Source organism: Convolutriloba macropyga, chromosome 14, assembly GCF_964194025.1.
Source record: "Convolutriloba macropyga chromosome 14, txConMacr16.3, whole genome shotgun sequence".
NCBI lineage: Eukaryota > Metazoa > Xenacoelomorpha > Acoela > Convolutidae > Convolutriloba > Convolutriloba macropyga.
The window spans coordinates 18,464,236-18,487,241 of NC_134481.1; the positions used below are offsets into that span (position 1 = coordinate 18,464,236).

A 23,006-nucleotide genomic window follows, 5' to 3' on the forward strand; every position below is an offset into this window, starting at 1 on the left:
ACACAATTAAACTTCGTAGTAATCAGTAAAAAATTTCTTAATGAAATCGATTTTCATTTTTAATTAAAATTTTTTTTTCCAATTTTTTAAATTTTAAATTGTCGCTTTTATTTTTCTCATTAGATATATTGACCGTGCAAATGAGAGTGTAAAGTCCTCAATCTTTGATATCGATCGGAATCAACCAGAAGAGAGAATTTATGTAAAAGACTTGTTTCAGCATGTTTTTGAATGGTTCAGGAGAACATACTTTTAGACTATATAAATTCGGTCCACACATACACTGAATCCGTTTACAATTGATGATAAATCATTGATGAAAATTGATTCAGTAAATTGCATTAGAGATTCTTGCACAATGCCATGCAAATCCTTCTGTTATAATTTCAACTTATTTTATAAAAAAATAATTTCATATTTTACAAAAATAAAGAATAACAAAAAACTTCACCATTATTTTTGCACGAAATTGTTATGGGGAAACCAATAATTTTCGAATGCTTAAAAAATGATTTTTTTGGGGGGATAGGTCAGGTGCGCTCCTTCTGGAGCTCTGTAATGCACCGTCTCCAAGTCGTCAAAGAAACTAAAAGGGCTCATACCAAAACTAAAACAAGGTTTCTGTTGCGAAAATCCGCATCCCTTCTGTGGTGGCCCCTTTCTCGATCATATGAATTGAAAAGTTTGCAAAAATCTTGCGAGCTTTTAAATTCATTCTGCAATGTTTCCATTCATCTTGCGAAAGGAATTGAAAAGCTTGCAAGTAAAAGGACAAGCTTGCAAGAGTCTTGCAAATGAATAAAAAAAATTGCAAAAATCTTGCAGGCCACTTGGTACCCGTGTTCATTCACCTGTAATATTATTTCCAAGATGCTTCCAAGTTTTTCAATCAGTCAATTGATAGGGAAAAGGCCGCCATTACAAATCATGTGTTGTTTTATAGCACGTTACTATGTAAAATATAGCACGTAAACGCATCAACGTATAGTCGTAAAAGTTATGTGCGTCGTGGAAGGTGGGTGCAATTAATATGCACCCACTAAGCTGGGGGGGTTGGGGTGACACAAACGGAAAAGATCCAAAATATCTTAGACACTGTGTTTTTACATAAGGATTTCCCATATTTTGAATACACTTTAAGCACTAGGTTGTACAGAATTTTTTTTCTATAATTTTCTAATATTCTATTATTTGGCTATAATTTTTGGGGGGAGCGGGTTTAACTAATGGGAAGATTCAAACAACCAATAGTTTGTTCCGACTTGTAAAAAAATTTCCAAAATTTAGTCACGGAGCGTGGAGGAGGGGGATGAAAGAGTTGCACGGAGTAACGGAAATGATCCCAAAGATAATTGATGCTTGAAGTCATCTCTCTAATTAAACACGTGCGCCTCATTTTAAGTTCGACGTTCAACCAAGACCAACGATCTTTGATAGCCATTTGCAGACAAGCATTATGTTTTCAATTCATAACTTGCAACTAGTCATGCAACACAAAAATTGAATTTTAAAAAAATATTTCTTCTGTTTTTCCAGAAAACTGAATTAATTGAGTTTACGGCGGGCGATCGACCTATTCAGCCGTCAAAGTTTCGTATCCAGTTGATACAAATGAAGACGTAGAGTTTTGTGACTTGATATGGAATCGAACAACGAAAAAGAAATCCGAGCGCGAACTTATAAAGGTGCTGCCCTATTATAGCACCCCACTATTAAGTGTCAAACAAAATAAAATGACGGGGGAGCACAAACGGAAAATATCCCATAATTTATGTGGGTGATGGGGCAAAATAGATCTTGAATCTCAATTCCTTTGATTGCGTTTAGGAAAAAAAACGGATCTTCGTTATTGCTCCCAAATACGCATCTTCCGGCACAGAACACTTGCAAAACGAAAAAATCCAAAACAATGCTGTCAAATTTTTGACCCAACTTACAATCCTATAATAATGACTATGTATCCATAATTGCATTGGGGCTATAATAGGGAAAAACCTTTTCAAGACAGAGAACGCTCGACCCCATTCGTGGGATCCGACTTTGTTACTACTCTCTCGGTTATCCAATCAGCGCCCAGTTCCGAAGTTGAGGCGAATGTGAACTCGGCAATAGCGGAAGAGGCGGAACCGAATAACAGCCAGAGACAATCCTGGTCTAATCATTTAGATTTCATCATTACTTTGTTGGGCTTTGCTGTTGGGCTGGGAAACTTATGGAGGTTCCCGTATTTATGCTTCAAGCACGGAGGGGGTACGATCTTATATGCAGTTCCTCGCATTCTCAGAATTCCCTGTTTTATCATGCTGTCTTATAAATTTAGATCATTTAGATCAACGATTGGAACGCGTACCTTAGTTTTGCAGAGAATGACTAATAGCCAAAAAATATTGATTAAAAAATTGGGATCTTTATTGTTTGTGCCCCCCCAGCTTAGTGGGTGCATATTATTTGCAACCCCCAGACGCACGTGCCATATTTTTACATAATGAGTTACTATGTAATGACGCATGCTCTGTAACTGGGGGCGCAAAAAGTACTGGGGAACAAACGGATCCAAAAAATGAGTCTTTCCCATTATAGCCCTCCTCCAGCTTAGTGGTCTTGAAACGTTTACTTCCCACCCTCTCCCCTGCCCTCATTACCGTTAGTGGGCTCCCTCACGTAAGTGGGGGTAAGGACCCAAAAACTAATGCAATTTTGGGAGAATCGAATTTTGTGTCTTTCCCATTACAGCCACCCACCTTAGTGGCCAGATAACCTAGAGCCCCCATCATGGTAAACATACCATTATGAGGGGCGGGGGGCTATAATGGGAAAGACCCCGAATTTTTGTACAAGCTTTTGAGCACCTGCCCCCGAATCGAATGACAGAATACATTGAAAGGTACACTTCATTACGTCGTCAACGTCCAAAAATGCAAAATTTTAACCAATTTTGCGATTTGTAGAGACCTGTGACATATGTTAGCATTTTACAGATTGCGTAACCAACTTCTACGATGAAAAATGGTCACACAAAACGTAGAAATAAGTAACATCTACGTTATAAAAAGTCTTATATTTTGCAACATGTATTCACGGATAAAACTGATTCCATTATTTCGAGCAAGCATTTAGCCTGAGTCTATATTGCTCAAATTTTATTAGAAATTACTCTAGCCAAATTCAAAGAATATAACGGTTGCTCTCCTATCAAAGCCAGGGAAAGCTCAAACCACCCCGTTCGTTTCAGCGGTTTCAAATCTGCCCGGATTATGTTTTTGCAGTTAGCTTTTGTAAACTGTTCTATCCGCAATACTGTAGATTACTGTTGCATTGCTTGACACTAAATTAGTCGCAATAACTTTGTTCAGTTTTGCTGATTAACTGGTTTGGTTTGTTCAGAATATCAATTAATTGTAATATGAAACAGTAAAATTTTTGACGAATTTCGTTCCGTTAATTACTCAAGCTAAAATCGGATCTATTCTCCCCCCCCCAGTTTAGTGGGCTTATATTTTTTACGCCCCCCAGGAGCACGAGCTATTTTCTTACATAATAACGTGCTATATAACAACATATAATTTGTAACTGGGGGTCATAAAAAACACGGGGGGGGGAACAGAATAGATCCGGAAAAGAAATGATCGCATATGTTTTACAAAGTTTCGAAATCATTCTTTCCTTTTATTTCTACGTATATCGTTGACACGTCAACCCGGGAGAAGCTGACTGCATAATTAAGAGACTCTGAACCAAAAATTTAACATAAGCAATTGACTTTGGAATATAACAAGGAGGATCGTTAATGTGCGTTCGCACATGATGTTCCGACCCGAGATCATCTACATTTTTGAATTAATTGTCAACCAAATGAAGAGAAAACGAAAATAGATGTTTGAATTTAAAAAAAATTGTTATAAAACCCAACTACTAATCGAATTGCACAATGCCATGCCTCATTGAGGCTCTCTCGAGATCTGCATTAAAAAAAACCAGGAGAAAAAACAACGAACAGCAAAACAGAAACCCAATATCTTAATTTAAAAGCGCCCAGTAACAGCGTCAAAGGGCAATCAGATAAAACTTTAAATACACAAATTTAGTTTTTCCTGACTATACAACAGATGGATGTTTTCCCTAATGAGACAAAGTAACAAGTGAGAACAAAGAGAAGAAAAAATGAGGTTGAAGTATAAAATCAATCAACATTTTTAAAACAAATATTTCCAAAGTCTAACACAATCCTTAGTTTATAACAATATAATTATTGACAAATTTACTAAAAAGTCATTACGAAGCCAATGGGACCTGTTTGCAAAAACAGGTCCCATTGTTTTTGCGAACAACTTTGCGAACAATCTGCAAAAAGACAAATTATCGAAGCCATTGAAATCATTAGCTCTTATCTGAATACTATGTTTTTCTATTGGATAAACATGTTAATGTTTGAAATTCAACGAATTGAAGGGGATCTCTGAATGACGAGAATAAGTTACAAGTTGACGAAAAGAACAACAAAAACTGAAAGAATTAAAAAATCCTGAAAAGTACTGAAAATGTATAATATCCTAATCTTTAAGACTATTAGCTACTAGCTGACTGCTTCGGGTAACATCATACACTTAATCGTTAATTACAAGTTTATGAGACCGGTCAGCATTTTACGGCGACCTAAAGAGTAAAAAAACTCAAAAACAGCGAAATCAAGAAAATAAGTGAGAAAAGTGTCGAAACCATTAGAGACTGAACCTTTCAAAAAAAGTTTTCTATTGTCAATTAATTTTCAAGCAGCAATGGAATTGTTTTTATTGTTAAAAAATGACTTGAAAACAACAAATATAAACATTTCTACTAAAACAACGAAGTTTTTGAGAAAACCCCTAGTATCGAAGCATTCAAATTCAAAAGCTTTCAACGGAATTAAATAAGCACGCTAAGTTCTACCTCCTTGAGTAAGCAGTGATATCCTTAATTCACAGGTAATCTATAACTTACCACAATAACTCGCATGGCAACGAAAAATACATGAAAACCACAAAATTTTTGAGAAAAACCGTAGTATCAACGTCATAAAGTTCAATTGCTTTCACCGGAAGCCATTAAATACGCCCAATTGAGACTCGATGAGACAACAAAGGTGTATGTTATTCAAAATTCATCAATAAGACCATTAAATAAAAATCCAAAAATGCAGTAGAAAAGTGCGAGAACGAAGTGTCGAAGCCATTTGAACCATAAGTTTTTCTCCGAAAAAGCTTTCTACGATCCATTGAACGTCTTCTCTAAGCCAATCGGAACAATCAATATAAAGATAATGTAAAAAGATTTCAAAGGGAACCAAAATTACGAAAAAAATATCCACAAAAAAATTATTAAAACTCGTGCATCGAAGTAAAAAAAACCAACATATGGAAGATAAAACCGTTAACTGGACAAATTTTTGTTGAAGTAGAAAAGAAAAGGGTCCTGTCATAACTGACACTTACTTACAGTTCACGAAATTCAGCTTAAGATTGATTCATGTTTAAAAAAAATTTCAAAGAATAATTTTTAAAGTCTTAACAGCCATTAAATCCAAAAGCTTTCAACGGAAGTCAATAAATACGCTCATTTATGGCTCGATGTGAAGACCAGGATGTTTGTCTTGCATAGGCAATCAATAAGATGTCACAATTATTTTTAAGACTATGAAAACAACAAAAAATACAGGCAAAAAACAAAAAATTCTGTAGAAAAGTGCAAGAAGAAAGTGTTGAAGCCATTTAAACAAAAAATTTTTTCTCTGAAAACTTTATCAATGATCAATTGAATGTCTTTGCTAAGACTTTGGGGGTCATAAATATTCGGATAACGTGATAGGATTTCAAAAGGAAACAATAATATGAAATGTCCAAAAATTTTTAAAAAGTTTTGAAATCTTGTGGCCTTGAAGTCATATAACCAATAGCTAGAAGAGAAAACCGCCAACTAAATAAATTTTGTTGAAGTAAAAAAGAAAACGATTCTGCCATTACTGAGACTCACTTACAGTTCAAAAAAATAAGCTTAAGAATGATATACGTTCAAATAAAGTTCAACAAAATATTCTTAAAGTCTTAAAGAGTCTTACGACTATGAAAAGAACAAAAAATACAGGCGAAAAACCAAAAATTCTGTAGAAAAGTGCGAGAAGAAAGTGTTGAAGCCACTCAAACAAAAACTTTTTTTTCTGAAAACTTAATCTATGATCCATTGAACGTCTTCGCTAAAACAATGGGAATCATCAATATTAGGATAAGGTGATAAGATTTCAAATGGATCTAAGAATACGAAATGTCAAAAAATTTAAAAAAAATTGAGATCTTGTGGCGTTGAAATCATAGCCAATAGTTAGAAAATAAAACCGCTAACGAGATAAAAGTTGGTTGCATTAGGAAGGAGGGGGCTCCAGTCATTACTGAGACTGGCTTTCAGTTCGCAAAAATAAGTTAATGATTGGTTAATTTAAAAAAAAAAATTTAAAAATTTATTTTCAAAGTCTTAACAGTCATTAGCTGTCCACTCAAAGCACTAAATAGGTTCACTTAAGGCTCATTACGAAGTCTATGGCACTTTTAGTCAACGAGTTTATGCCATATGATTCCAAGAATACAGTAAAATTTCATAAAGAAAATCAACATTTCAGTTGAAATTACGAAAACTGAGATACGAATCCAAAAAAAGGAAACTTGAGTTATTCCTTGGAAACAAATTTTTTGTTGGTTGGGCTTTTTTGATTGTAAATGAGGTTTTTCTTTAACGGAATCTCGATATGAAAGGTGACTAGTCTCTATTTGACTTGAAAAAACCAAAAAAAATCTAAAAACTAGAGCTCTCAACCAGAACTCGTATTTTTTTGTGGTAAACTTCCCTATGAGGCCAGAGCTAGTCTTTATATCGCCTTTCGTCTATTATGAACACAAAAAATGGTTTAATTTGTGGCGTGAAATGTAATTTTGAATTTAAATTTTCATAGAAAAAACGATAATTCGAACAAAAAATTACGGTAAAATTGAACAAAAGTGAACTTTAAACCTTAAACAACTTTAAACTTTTGAACTTTAAACTTTAAGTGAACTTTAAACCTTAAACAACTTTAAACTTTTGAACTTTAAACTTTAAACCTCGACAACTCCTCGAAAACAACGAAATTTAAAAAAAGTCTTTATATTTTGAATTGTACGCTGGAATAGCTTTTTAATGATACCACGCACATTTCTGTACGTTGAATATATCGCAAAAAAACACTTGAGTATATAGTTCCTCCCCCCCCACAAGTGGGGTCGAAACAGTTAAAACATTTCTCAGTGAATAATTTTTTTGGTTAAATGATTTCAAAACTCAATTAATATATTAGCGATATTGTTGATTTAGGTGCCTTTCTGGTGCCCTATGTACTGTTCATGGTAGCCAGCGGAGCTCCATTGTACTTCCTGGAATTAACTCTGGGCCAATATAGTCAACAGGGTGCTCTGGGCCAATATATAACAAGGAGGATCGTTAATGTGCGTTCGCACATGATGTTCCGAGATCATCTACATTTTTGAATTAATTGTCAACCAAATGAAGAGAAAACAAAAATAGATGTTTGAATTTAAAAAAAATTGTTACAAAACCTAACTACTAATCGAATTGCACAATGACATGCCTCATTGAAGCGCTCTCGAGATCTGCATTAAAAAAAACAGGAGAAAAAACAACAAACAACAAAACAGAAACCCAATATCTTAATTTAAAAGCGCCCAGTAACAGCGTCAAAGGGCAATCAGATGAAACCTTAAAAACACAAATTTTGTTTTTCCTGACTATGCAACAGATGGATGTTTTCCCTAATGAGACAAAGTAACAAGTGAGAACAAAGAGAAGAAAAAATGAGGTTGAAATATAAAATCAATCAAAATTTTTAAAACAAATATTTCCAAAGTCTAACACAATCCTTAGTTTATAACAACAAAATTATTGACAAATTTACTAAAAAGTCATTACCAAGCCAATGGGACCTGTTTGCAAAAACAGGTCCCATTGTTTTTGCGAACAATTTTGCGAACAATCTGCAAAAAGACAAATTATCGAAACCATTGAAATCATTAGCTCTTATCTGAAAACTATGTATTTTTATTGAATAAAAATGTTAAAGTTTGAAATTCAACGAATTGAAGGGGACCTCTGAATGACGAGAATAAGTTACAAGTTGACGAAAAGAACAACAAAAACTGAAAGAATTGAAAAATACTGAAAAATACTGAAAATGTGTAATATCCTAATCTTTAAGACTATGAAGCCATGTCGAAGAAAAGTGTCGAAGCCATTAGAGAATGAACCTTTCAAAAAAAGGTTTTCTATTGTCAATTAAATTTCAAGCAGCAATCGAATTGTTTTTATTGTTACAAAATGACTTGAAAACAACAAATATAAACATTTCTACTAAAACAACGAAGTTTTTGAGAAAACCCCTAGTATCGAAGCATTCAAATTCAAAAGCTTTCAACGGAATTAAATAAGCACGCTAAGTTCTACCTCCTTGAGTAAGCAGCGATATCATTAATTCACAGGTAATCTATAACTTACCACAATAACTCGCATGGCAACGAAAAATACATTAAAACCACAAAATTTTTGTGAAAAACCGTAGTATCAACGTCATAAAGTTCAATTGCTTTCACCGGAAGCCATTAAATACGCCCAATTGAGACTCGATGAGACAACAAAGGTGTATGTTATTCAAAATTCATCAATAAGACCTTACAACATGTCACTGACTATGAAACAACAAATACAGGCAAAATCCAAAAATGCAGTAGAAAAGTGCGAGAACGAAGTGTCGAAGCCATTTGAACCATAAGTTTTTCTCCGAAAAAGTTTTCTAAGATCCATTGAACGTCTTTTCTAAGCCAATTGGAACAATCAATATAAAGATAATGTAAAAAGATTTCAAAGGGAACCGAAATTACGAAAAAAATATCCACAAAAAAATTATTAAAACACGTGCATCGAAGTCAAAAAAACCAACACTTGGAAGATAAAACCGTTTACTGGACAAATTTTTGTTGAAGTAGAAAAAAAAGGGTTCTGTCATTACTGACACTTACTTACAGTTCACGAAATTCAGCTTAAGATTGATTCATGTTGAAAAAAACTTCAGAGAAAAATTTTTTAAGTCTTAACAGCCATTCAATCCAAAAGCTTTCAACGGAAGTCAATAAATACGCTCAAATATGGCTCGATGTGAAGACCAGGGTGTTTGTCTTGCATAGGCAGTCAATAAGATGTCACAATTACTTTTAAGACTATGAAAACAACAACAAATACAGGCAACAAACGAAAAATTCTGTAGAAAAGTGCAAGAAGAAAGTGTTGAAGCCATTTACACAAAAAATTTTTTCTCTGAAAACTATATCATTGATCAATTGAACGTCTTTGCTAAAACTTAGTGGATCATAAATATTCGGATAACGTGATAGGATTTCAAAAGGAAACAATATTATGAAATGTCCAAAAATTTTTAAAAAGTTTTGAAATCTTGTGGCCTTGAAGTCATATAACCAATAGTTAGAAGAGAAAACCGCCAACTAAATAAATTTTGTTGAAGTAAAAAAGAAAATGGTTCTGCCATTACTGAGACTCACTTACAGTTCACAAAAATAAGCTTAAGAATGATATACGTTCAAATAAAGTTCAACAAAATTTTATTAAAGTCTTAACATCTATTGAATTCAATAGCTTTCAACAGAAGTCAATAATACGCTCAGTTCTAACCCGATATGAAAACCAGGATGTTTTGCATGCATAGGCAATCAATGAGACGTCACAAAGAGTCTTACGACTATGAAAAGAACAACAAATACAGGCGAAAAACCAAAAATTCTGTAGAAAAGTGCGAGAAGAAAGTGTTGAAGCCACTCAAACAAAAAATTTTTTTTCTGAAAACTAAATCTATGATCCATTGAACGTCTTCGCTAAAACAATGGGGGTCATCAATATTAGGATAAGGTGATAAGATTTCAAATGGATCTAAGAATACGAAATGTCAAAAAATTTTAAAAAAATTGAGATCTTGTGGCGTTGAAATCATAGCCAATAGTTAGAAAATAAAACCGCTAACGAGATAAAAGTTGGTTGCATTAGGAAGGAGGGGGCTCCAGTCATTACTGAGACTGGCTTTCAGTTCGCAAAAATAAGTTAATGATTGGTTAATTTAAAAAAAAAAAATTTAAAAATTTATTTTCAAAGTCTTAACAGTCATTAGCTGTCCACTCAAAGCACTAAATAGGTTCACTTAAGGCTCATTACGAAGTCTATGGCACTTTTAGTCAACGAGTTTATGCCATATGATTCCAAGAATACAGTAAAATTTCATAAAGAAAATCAACATTTCAGTTGAAATTACGAAAACTGAGATACGAATCCAAAAAAAGGAAACTTGAGTTATTCCTTGGAAACAAATTTTTTGTTGGTTGGGCTTTTTTGATTGTAAATGAGGTTTTTCTTTAACGGAATCTCGATATGAAAGGTGACTAGTCTCTATTTGACTTGAAAAAACCAAAAAAAATCTAAAAACTAGAGCTCTCAACTAGAACTCGTATTTTTTTGTGGTAAACTTCCCTATGAGGCCAGAGCTAGTCTTTATATCGCCTTTCGTCTATTATGAACACAAAAAATGATTTAATTTGTGGCGTGGAATGTAATTTTGAATTTAAATTTTTATAGAAAAAACGATAATTCGAACAAAAAATTACGGTAAAATTGAACAAAAGTGAACTTTAAACCTTAAACAACTTTAAACTTTTGAACTTTAAACTTTAAGTGAACTTTAAACCTTAAACAACTTTAAACTTTTGAACTTTAAACTTTAAACCTCGATAACTCCTCGAAAACAACGAAATTTAAAAAAAGTCTTTATATTTTGAATTGTACGCTGGAATAGCTTTTTAATGATACCACGCACATTTCTGTACGTTGAATATATCGCAAAAAAACATTTGAGTATATAGTTCCTCCCCCCCCCCCACAAGTGGGGTCGAAACAGTTAAAACATTTCTCAGTGAATAATTTTTTTGGGTAAGTGATTTCAAAACTCAATTAATATATTAGCGATATTGTTGATTTAGGTGCCTTTCTGGTGCCCTATGTACTGTTCATGGTAGCCAGCGGAGCTCCATTGTTCTTCCTGGAATTAACTCTGGGCCAATATAGTCAACAGGGTGCTATCCAGTGTTGGAACATGCTGCCCATATTCAAAGGTAATCAAAAATCGGTATACAGATTCAAGGGGTCGAAATTGAAGACGGAATTATTATTTTATCAGGGCTGATAATGAATATTATCATAGATAATATAGGATAAAAATCAACTAAATCGGAATTGCTATCGCGTTAAAACTGATAACATTTTAAAGACGAAAAATTTTTGATAAGACCTCCTACTCAATATAAAATAAGAAAAGATACAGGATGAGAATTCTGGAACCATTTGAGAGCATCTTATATGAGGTTGTTTTGTACTTACTGATGTGCTATAAGTTGTCCTTCATGCTTGATATTCCAAGCTGATGCCCCAGACGGTCCCATCTGCCCTCCAATTACATGATCTGGGACCTCAAAAACGCGCTTCAGTCTGATCAGAAAACATTTTTATCTGAGCAGAGATTGTTTCCGTTTGGGACCTCAACCTGGGGTTCATTCGACCAGTTTACTATGTGAGATCCCGTACCTAACGCCAAGTCAATATCAGTACTGGGCAAGTCTAATTCCAAGTCTAGGTATCAGTACTGATTCAGAGCTATGATCATAACACATTTAAGACTTGTCAGACTTGGCCAAGACGTGCAAGTCTTCAAGTCTTGCCCAGTACTGAAAAACGAAATAAGACTTGGATTTAGACTTACCCAGTACTGATATAGACTTGGATTTCGGTACGGGATGCTGTGTTTATGAATGATTGTTGCAGGTATCGGTATAGCGTCAACAGTGGTTGTGTTCTACTGCAACACTTACTACATAGTGGTACTAGCTTGGGCCTTTTTCTACCTCTTCACGTCATTCATGGTCCCTCTCGGGTTCTCCACTTGTGACAACACTTGGAACACTCCCAACTGCTATCAGGTCACGTGACACAAAATCATCTAATAGTCACATTTTAAAAAAGATCACGGGTTGACCACCATACAAGAAACTTACCAACCATAAAACGCCATTTATGGATTTTATGGAAACATACCAAACATACAATGATCATAAAACATTTTGAGCTTCGATGACAAACGGTCCAATGGGCCGCCTGCAGTTCCAACGGTTTTTTTAGGATGAAGCTTCAAAATTCTGTACTTCATTCTAAAAAAATCGATAAATCAAAATCAAGAAACTAAATTACGAATGTAAGGTTAACTGCAAGGTACATTTATCAGCAATCAAAGTGTCAGTTTATCATCTGGTAGAAACATTGAAATCTTCCTCTTCGCAATGGGTGAGATACAAATCAAATCACACATTAATCGGCTAGTTTTCGTCACGTATGACCATCTCGAGTGTGTTAGTAACTAAATAAATCTAAGCGAGAATATTAACCAATCAGAATCGAGTATTTAAATTATGTATAGAATTGCGTCTAATATACATAAAAAGTTCCGGAAAAGTTCGTATAACCTAATTTTAAGTAAATAATACCATGATATGTATCAAATAAGGCGGTTTTAGGCTCAATATTTTTAGGTTCTCTAGACGATTGTTGATCGATTATGAACTGATTCTGACGTCAATGACATCAGACAAAAACCAGTAAAAGATCATCAAAAAAAGCCTTGCCGTCTAAACTCTCACTTGTTGCTGTGTTCGCTAATACTTATACGTTGCTATGTACGAACGATACTTAATACGTTATAGTCTTAATGCGTTGTTATTATTGATTGCTCGCTATACGTTGCTTCATGATGATTTATAGTCGATTTTGATCGTTTGCTACATAATACGAAAAGAATGAATTGAAACTCCAAAACGGTAGACTGTTTTACTTCTCAGCTACATTTTGTTGCCGCTCCTTACTGAGCCACATTTAGGCAAATTTACTTGTAATTGTATTTGTAACTTTAATCTTGGCAGCCTATTCGGGCCGCGCTTCAGTGGATATTTCTTTCGGACGAGCTTTTCTGCTGTGAGTCTGTTCGCAACTTATTATTTCGTAACGATGGATCATGCTTGGAATTGTTCAGTTGGGACATGGTTGGTATCAACAAACAACAGTTCACCGTTTGCTACATCAATTTCAAAGTGTAGCGAGTCCTCTTCTCTGCCGACTGCATTGCCAACGATTTGGACATTGACGAAGATGTTGATGTCATTGGGCTATCCGGAGCACGCCCTAACAATTTTTGCCATGAAACTCCGTGTTGAAGTTCGTACTAAAGGAAAACACGTATTAGATAGTAGCTTTGTTGATTGGAGCAAACTGTTTCTCAAAATACGAAAAGCAGGGCTCAATCAATCCAATAGACTGGCTTTTGGAAACTGAAGTTACAGCTACCACAACACAATATTGAAGTTGTAAATTCAGCGCTACCACCAAAAAGAAAACTGTAAGACAGAACCGAAACGCTTTTTAGTTTTCTTTTTGCAGTAAAGTATTTAGATAGTTTAGACGGCAAGTTCGGCCCCAAACACTGGTATTTATACGAGTGGATATTTGACTGTAATCCTCTTTGAAATCGGTCACCAATAACCCTCACAGTTGATTTTTTTTTGAGTTTAAAAAACATCAAGGTTCGGAGTTTGATCAAATCTTCCGATATTCACAAATCCTTTTCCGCCAGATTGTAAAGAAAAGCGAGTAGTACTATCTTGACAAGTCTCAGTTAAATAGAATATTTTTTGGAGAAGGGAGCTGAGAAACTTTTTTAAGAGCAAAAAACATAGATTTTGAAAATTTTTGGTCGAAAGTTGGGAAATTCACACAAACTAGTCCATTATGTCTACATAGCAAGAAATTGACCTCAGATATGAGATAAAAATGTGAGAACATATTGCTAAATTGTTCAATTTTGAAAATCTTTGGTCAATTTTGAAGCAAATCAAAAAATTTAGAAAATCAATACCGAATATTGATAAATCGTACTTTCAAGCTTAAAACCGTCCAGTTTACTGGATTACCGTTCCGTAATCAAGAATTTGCAAAAAATTGACCAAAATTTGAAAAAAAAATTGGACAAATGCATCAAATTTTGACAAATTTGTCAAAAAAGAAAAAAAAAATTTCCAGCAAGAAGGTTCGTTAATTGAGCAAAACTTATTACACAGAAAAAGAACCTCCGGCCTACAAAAATTATCGAATTCCCATAATTTTTCTCGTCAATTGTTTATATACCGTTTTTCGTCCGCGTTCTTTTCGTTCTTTAACTTTCCAATTCTCCTTGTTCCGTTTTTTTCCAATAACGTCGCTCTCCCAAAACTTCGCTTTTCGTTTTCTTCGCTACTTTTCCGATTTTCGATGTAGTATGTCATATGTGATGAAGTATGTTGTTGCTTTTGCTGTAGTATGTTGAGTATGCTAGTATGCTGGTTTGTTGTTTAGGTCTTATAGCTTTCTAGGGTGTGACTTAAGTTTATTCTCGAGTTACGGCTGGATTGCTCTTTGACTTTTCAACTTTACTAATTTACTAGCCTTCCTGCTGTAGTATATTAATTTTTGCTGCTCTATGTTTGCGTGTATCTGTATGATTGTTAGTTGGTTTGGTTTTTTGCCTTCTGGGGTGTGACTTAAGTTTATTCCGGAGTTACGGCTAGATTGTTTCTTAACTTTTCCAGCTTTCATAGACTACAGAAGCACTGCGTATTACTTAACTTTTGCTGTAGTTTGTTTAATATTGTTGGTATGCTGATCGGTTGTTTAGGTTTGAATATTGCTAGGGTGTGACTTAAGTTTATTCTAGAGTTACGGCTAGTAAATTTCTTGCTCTTTTCTTCCATTTAGTATACTACTGCTTTGCCGTAAATTAGTTCGTTATTTGTATATATTAAGCCCCGTAATGATTTGTGCTACTTTGTCTCTTGCAGTAGCATCTCTCCTCCTTCCTAGGGTGTGACTTAAGTTTGTTCTGGAGTTACGGCTAGTTTGTTTGGTTGAGTTTGTTGCTGCTGTCTGCAAGCATAGTGGTTCCCGACCTCCCCGCTCGCTGCGTAATCGTCTCCCGCACGTTCCGACCCGCCTTTCTGTTTCGTTGCGCGGTACTCGCTCAACGCCTCCGTTCCGTCCGTCTCGTTTCCCGTTTCTTTGTGCGTTGCTCGTTCAGCAGTTCCGTCCCGTCCGTTGCGTCGCCCGTTTACTACCCGCGTTTTCGCCAGTTCCGTTCCCTGTTGCGTTGCGCGTCGTTCGCCCGTCCTTCCCGTCCCGTCCGCTTTGTCTCCCGTTTCGTCGTGCTTCGTCCACCCAGTCCTCTTTCCCCGGTTGCCTTTATTCCTGTTTAGTCTCACGTTGCTTTCAAGCACGTTAGACGCCCTCTCCAATTTGTTACTCATTTTCGCCGAGTAATTCATTACTTTGTAACTTCTTTTCTGCTCTTCGACGTCTTGATTATCAAGTCGTCGTCATTTGGGTTCGGTATAACCCTCATTCCACGTGTTTGGCTGAGAGTACTCTTCATTGATAAGTTAGCTATTTCAATATCATGGCCGAACAGCAAGAAAAATTGAAAAAAACTCTTTAATGCAAGATCTAATCTAGAATCTGAGTTATGTAACATCCATAAGGACATCACAGATGCCATAGATCGTCAAGACAGGAGGGTTAAAGTTGAACGCTTGGTTTCTAAGTTGAAGGATGTTTTCAGTAAACTAGTGCAGAAGAATGAAGAACTGTTTGACTTAGCCAGTAAAGCGGAGGACCCAGATTCAATTTACCCTGTCCTTGAGCAATGGTTGGATGATGTAACCAAGAACAACGATAAATTCTTGCTTGCGGCTAGAAGCTATATTGACTCAGTTGCTGACCGAGACACCGTATGTGGGGGCGTTAATCCTCAAGGGCAATCTAAGAGAAGTTCACGCCGGACAACATCATCATTGTCTAGCCAGCGTAAACATGAATTTCTAATGGCAAAACTAAAACGCGAAGAGGCCGAGAAACAAGAACAAGCTGCCATGCGCCTCGCTAAGCAAAAACACGAAATTGCCATGAGAAAAAGGGAGCTTAAAATACAAATGGAACAGATGGCACTTCTAGAATTGGATTTGGTAAATTCGTTTCCAGCAGGTAATTCAAGTGAGTTAAACTTTTCTTTCTCGTCCTGGTTCAGCAACCGCCGACCCTCCTTTTAAAGATACTTCCCCTAGTAGTCCTCCAGAAAACCCAAGTAATGTTGCCGATATCTTGAAATGCTTTCTCAGTACACACGGCCAGGAGTTGCAATTTCTGTTGCTCAGCCAGAAGCGTTGTATCGGGAATACCTCCAGGCTCAACTGCAGCAACCACTCACTGATCAAAGAGTCGAGCAGGCACATAGTCCCTCAGGCAGTGGTAAAGTGAACCAAGTGTACCAAGTACCAGTCGACGTACAAAATGTCGCACTCCCACCACCTCAACCACCTATGCAACCTCCCCGGCCACCAACACCCGTTATGGCACCAACGAACTCCATTTTCGTACCTGATTTTTCAAAAAACCCACAGGTAAATCAGTTCTTGGGTCCGAAGAGCTCCAGTGTGCCTTGTCAATTACATATGTCGATGCCTCATGTTCCGCAACAACAGAATCCACCTCAAAGTAACATTCCACACCAAACACAAGTCCCTATTGCCCATTCCCCGCATAATGTCCCTCCACCTCTAAACCCACTCGTGAACCCGCCTCCCGTGTTCCCATCTCAACATCTATTGATTCCTCATCCTCCCGTGATTCCGTCGCCCCCTCCAGCGGGCACAGCAACATACTTATCTGTCCCCAACATTCCAAAACAAAACATTGTCCATTCACCTCAAGCCCGCCTGTTACCTTGCCCTACCGCACCCAAACTTCCCCTTAACCGTAACCCCGATTATAATTTGTGGCGTTTTCCTCAAAATATTCTCCCAAACGTAAACCAGGCGAAAAATAATGCAACCGTCTATAATGTTCAATCTAACCTACCCCCAAAGACAGCTAACCCCACCATCAGCCATCCCATCTTGCAAATGAGTGCACAACATAATCCAAATAGCAACTACGCAGCTAACTGTAGCATCCCTGTTAACCCCTTTAGTACAACTACTAACATCGCGCCACCTTTCGTCACGCCGGTTATACATCCAACATACGGGCATACTGCTCCGATACCATTGTGTTGGGGTGGCCCACCGCATCCCACGCCTCCAGCGCCAGCATCTGAAAATGCAAGCTTGATTAAGGCATTCACTGACGCCTTATCTAGCAAGAGGAATGACCCACTACCCGAATGGAAGTTGTCACAATACAGTGGGGATCCTCTACAGTGGCACGAAAGGTATGGTCAATTTAAAAGCGCAATTGACTCTCAGTCCTTAACTGATGATGTAAAATTGACATACCTTAAGACCCTCGTTACAGGTAAAGCTAAAACAGCTATAGCTGAGTTCGCCTACTGCGGCGCAAGGTACAAAGACGCACTGAAGACCTTAGAACGTAAATTTTGCCAACCACAGGCGGTCGTAAGTGCACATTTGGACAAGCTCAACAGCTTTCCACCATTGAAGATGCACAATAGCGATAACATCATTAACTACTCGGGGTGCATTTCAAGTCTCGTCGGGGTATTTAAATCGCTGTCATATGATTCGGATTTAAAGAGTGCTGCGCTTCTCAACACTGCCGTACAGAAGCTACCACCCAATATGAAGGAGTCATGGTCACTCTTCACGGTCAAAAAGCATTGGGTGAAACCTACTCTTCTTGATTTCAACGAGTGGTTAAAAGAGAAGGCCGAAGCGCACAATTTAATGAAGAATACCGCAACTAAAGCAATGACTGAGGATACCAACAACTCAGTAACAAGATCAAAAGTTGCTTCAAAGGCATTTGCTGCAAATACGCAACAGAAGAGTAACCCTAAGCCGCAAGAGAGATCTCCGTCAACATCAATCTCTAGTTGCATTGTATGCAAAGGCAGCCACCGGTTGTGGGAATGCCGTGTCTTTTAGGAAAAGACCCCCACGCAGAGAGCCAAGGTCGTGGCTGAGGCAAAGCTCTGTTTCTCTTGTTTGCGTGATAAACACATGTTTAGGCAATGCCCAAGTCCCCGTAAATGTAGGAAAGATGGTTGCAACAGCTCCCATAACACCTTACTTCATGGAACTGAAAGGGTTTTTCGAGCTAAACCCTCAACAAACAACAACATCGATACTTCGAAGTCGAACGCAGGTACAAGTAGGCCATCTACAGGTCAACAGCAACCAAGCAAAACAACCACTTTGTCTTCCGTGACGGATGTTAAAGGCCTCCTTCAGGTCACGGAACTGAAACTTACTAATTCTTCTGGCACTAGTACTACAGCGTTGGTTTTACGCGATATCGCTTGCAGTAACTCTTGGGTGTCCGATAGTCTCGCAGCTAGACTCGGTTTGCAGGGTACCGCATTAAAACTGACCGTCAAGGGTATAAACACGGAAGAACTCATTGACACAAAGGTGGTTCAATTGACTGTGACACCTCATAAAGACCAAGACTTCGAAGCTTTCACTGTGCGTCCCTACGTAAGAGAAACATTAAACGCAGGTTCTGACGTCATTGACGTCAAGTCCATGCAAGAAACTTACTCACATTTGGCAGTTCTAGATCCAGTAAAATATAGCTGTGGAGAAATTGAGATGATACTCTGACAGGATGTCTACCATGCCATCCGCCCGTTAGAGTATTTTTCAGCCGACGAAAAGTGCTCACCGTTTGCTGTCCGCTTGCCCATAGGTTGGGTTTTAATTGGCCCACTCCCGTCAAGTTCAAGTTTAGTCTCGGTGTGTTTCAAAGCCAATATTGAACAGGATTTTGAATTGGCTTGTCAGGTTAAATCTTGGTATGATGTGGAATCGTACGGCGCGTTCAAGCAATTTGACCCACGATCCGCAGCGGATGCTCGGGCGCAGGATATATTTGAAACAACAACCTTCCATAACGGCCAAAGATACGATGTCGGTATGTTATGGGCTGATGACAACACCCAGCTCCAGAATAACAACTTTTCGTCACTGGTACAGCTCAAGTCCCTCGAAAAGCGGCTATCGAGAGATACATCATTGAAAGAAACTTATGCTAATACCATCCGTGAAGACTTGGAAAAAGGTTACTTGATTACAGTCCCTGATGCTCACAAGGTAGAGCAACGGTCGGATAGAGAGTGATACCTACCACACCATCCCGTAATCAATCCGAACAAACCGGGAAAAGTGCGTAGGGTATTAAATGGTGCAGCAAAGTTCCACGGTACTTCTTTGAATAAATCTTTGCTCACTGGCCCCGACCTGCTCCAAAACCTAATCCACGTACTACTTAGTTTCCGTCAACATCAGTTTGCCGTGTCCGCAGATATCGAGGGTATGTTCCTCCAAGTGGATGTCCCTGATTGGGACCAGCCATCACTGCGTTTTTTGTGGCGGGAGGACCCCACAACAAATGTTGTAGTGTATCAATACACGCGCCATATATTCGGGGCTAAAGACTCGCCCACATGCGCTAACTATGCACTGAAACGCACGGCCCGAGACAATTTTAATCAGTACCCGGAAGCAACCAAAGCCTTCCTAGAAAACTTCTACATGGACGATTACTTGGATTCGGTGGAGTCACCTGAGAGGGCTCTCAAAAGATCGAAGGAGTTGGTACATCTTCTCCATCTAGGTGGGTTCAAATTTACTAAGTTTGTAAGCAATGTACCAAATCTGGCTGATCGAATTGATGCGTCAACTCAGTCTACCGAACCAAAAGTAATTGCCTCAGCTAAGGAGGATTCTTCGCACGTGCTTGGGTTGAAATGGGATCTTAACAATGATTCTCTAGTTGTGAGTTGGGGTACCTCCAGTACAGTAACTAAGTGTTTAACACAACGCTTGGTATTGAGCCTAGTGTCTAAGGTGTTTGATCCCATCGGCCTAGTGGCACCATTTACTGTTGGTGCCCGATTGTTACTAAAGGACATCTGGCGTGTCAGTGGGCAGCACTGGGATGAAGAATTACCAAAAGACACGGTTGAAAAGTTCCTCGAATGGAGTGTAGAACTACCCGAGCTTGCAGAAATCACTATACCGAGGAGCTAATTTTCGGCAAACTTTAAACACCTGGAACTACACATGTTTGGCGATAGTTCCCAAGAGGTCTTCAGCGCTGTTGCATTTCTCCGAGCTCAAGTAAACACTTTTAGTGGGCCAAAAACAGAGCTTGCATTTGTCCTGGGTAAAGCTCGTGTAGCACCTATGAAGGTGATGACAATTCCAAAGCTAGAGCTGCAAGCTGCATTACTGTCCGCTCGGTTGAAACAAGATATCTGTCGAGCCCTTACTGTGCATGTCAACAAAGTTTTTATGTGGACCGACAGCACTACTGTCTTGCAGTGGCTCAACTCCACAAGCAAGCAGCCAAAATTTGTTGCAAACCGCGTATGCGAGATTTTAGAACACTAGCGTTGACGAATGGAACTACGTTGCCTCAAGCGATAATCCAGCAGATGCCGGTACTCGTGGTATGTCCGCTGAGGTTTTGCAATCAAGTAGCTGGGTGAGGGGTCCAGATTTCTTAAGAACCAAGGAATTCCCGTTCGAACCAAGCATCGAATTAGTTAAAAACATAAAACTTGGTATAGTAACTAAGGAATCTGACGAAACCAATACATCATTGGCCGCATCCGTAACCAAGTCAACTAAGGAACCGCCCCCGCAACTAATTCCCTTCGATAAGTACAGTTTTTATCAGAAGTTGCTACGGATAACAGCATACGCACTCCGCTTGTTACCTTCTCACGAATGTTACCGTAACGTCGATGGTAGCATCATAGACCCCACGGAGCTTGACGAAGCCGAGCGTCATCTCCAGTATCTTGTGCAAGAGGAGTCATTCATTGCAGAGAGAAAAGATCTTCTCGAAAACAAACCCGTTAAACGGAGTAGCCGTATTGCCCCGTTTTCTCCCTTTATTGGGCCAAATCGTCTAATCTGATCGGCCGGCCGCATCAAACGGTTGGTCGAAGTTGACTTTGATGTAAAACATCCTATCGTTCTTGACGCACGCCATGCATTTGTAAAGTTGTTCCTCCGGCACACCCACCTTAAACATCATCATCAAGGTATTGACTACCTGAGGGCTAAAATGCAAGAACGTTATACCATCCTTAAGTTACGATCCTCACTGCGTTCAATTAAATCCAACTGCGTCACGCGCAGAATGTTCCGCGCTGCCACTATTCAACCCATTAAGGCTGACCTCCCAGTAGAAAGACTAGCATACCAGTCTCCTCCCTTCACGAACACCGGGGTCGACTACTTCGGCCCGTTTTATGTTACTGTACGTAGGACTACCAAGAAGGGGTGGGGTTTCCTCTTCACATGCTTAACTACTCGTGCCGTTCATGTCGAAATTGTTCCTTCCATGGACGCCAGTTCGTGTGTAATGGGAGTGGAGCGTTTTGTCTCCCGTCGAGGTACACCTGCCATCATTTGGTCAGAAAATGGCACTAACTTTGTTGGCGCGGAAAAAGAACTACGCGAGAATATCGAGAAGTGGAACACCATCAACATCGCCGTCGAACTTGCCCACAAAGGCATTAAATGGAGGTTCAATCCGCCCAATGCGCCACACCAAGGTGGCATCTGGGAGAGGCTAGTACGTAGTTTCAAGCGCGTACTTTACACAATCCTTGGAACACGTCGCCTCACAGATGAGGTTTTAAATACCACTTTTTGTCTGGTCAAACATGCACTTAATTCACGTCCGCTAACGCCCGTAAGCGCCGACCCGTCCAACCTAGGCGCATTAACACCTAATCACTTTCTCCTCGGTAACCAAGCACGTAGTCTCCCGTCCATCAATGGCGTAGATGAGTTTGATCACCGTAAACGTTACGCCCGCGCGCAGTCTTACGCTAACGCTATTTGGTCTCGTTGGATCAAAGAATACGTACCGGCGCTGAACCGAGGTTCCAAGTGGCAGACGCCTGCCGAGCTTGACCTGAAGACCGGTGATTTGGTATGGGTAGTTGAAGAGACCAACCCAAGGGGTTACTACCCCACTGCTCGGATCACTGAACTTCGTTACGGTTCCGACAGCGTCGCACGCTCCGCCGTATTGCGCACGTCCTCCGGATCGCTCGTTCGCCCGCTTGTAAAATTAGTACCAATTCTCCCAGCATCTTCTGGGCTGGAGGATGTTAGTAACTAAATATATCTAAGCGAGAATATTAACCAATCAGAATCGAGTATTTAAATTACGTATAGAATTGCGTCTAATATACATAAAAAGTTCCGGAAAAGTTCGTATAACCTAATTTTAAGTAAATAATACCATGATATGTATCAAATAAGGCGGTTTTAGGCTTAATATTTTTAGGTTCTCTAGACGATTGTTGATCGATTATGAACTGATTCTGACGTCAATGACATCAGACAAAAACCAGTAAAAGATCATCAAAAAAAGCCTTGCCGTCTAAACTCTCACTTGTTGCTGTGTTCGCCAATACTTATACGTTGCTATGTACGAACGATACTTAATACGTTATAGTCTTAATGCGTTGTTATTATTGATTGCTCGCTATACGTTGCTTCATGATGATTTATAGTCGATTTTGATCGTTTGCTACATAATACGAAAAGATTGAATTGAAACTCCAAAACGGTAGACTATTTTACTTCTCAGCTACACGAGTGTGTCAGAAAAAAGTCTGAACAGATGTAAACTTCGTTTGAAATATTCATGATCAGACGCATCTATTCAATAATCAGACATTAAATAGCTCTACTTATGCGCCCGCTCTCTGCGAATTATAATTATCGGGGATTGCACAATGTTTGTAGTTGCAAAAAGGTAGAAGTTAT

At 38.4% G+C, this 23,006-nt stretch overlaps 1 protein-coding gene across 1 annotated transcript in view; it reads left to right on the forward strand.

Moving 5' to 3' along the window:
• The first annotated feature begins 1,400 nt into the window (after positions 1–1,400).
• The window catches only part of LOC142352870 (sodium- and chloride-dependent GABA transporter 2-like), a 59,071-nt gene continuing 37,465 nt past the window's right edge, over positions 1,401–23,006 (forward strand). The window contains exons 1-4 of the mRNA XM_075405025.1: positions 1,401–1,685; positions 2,005–2,250; positions 11,109–11,240; positions 11,947–12,101. Coding sequence (XP_075261140.1) covers positions 1,640–1,685; positions 2,005–2,250; positions 11,109–11,240; positions 11,947–12,101 — 579 coding nt within the window. The 5' untranslated portion in view covers positions 1,401–1,639. The remainder of the gene's footprint in view (positions 1,686–2,004; positions 2,251–11,108; positions 11,241–11,946; positions 12,102–23,006) is intronic.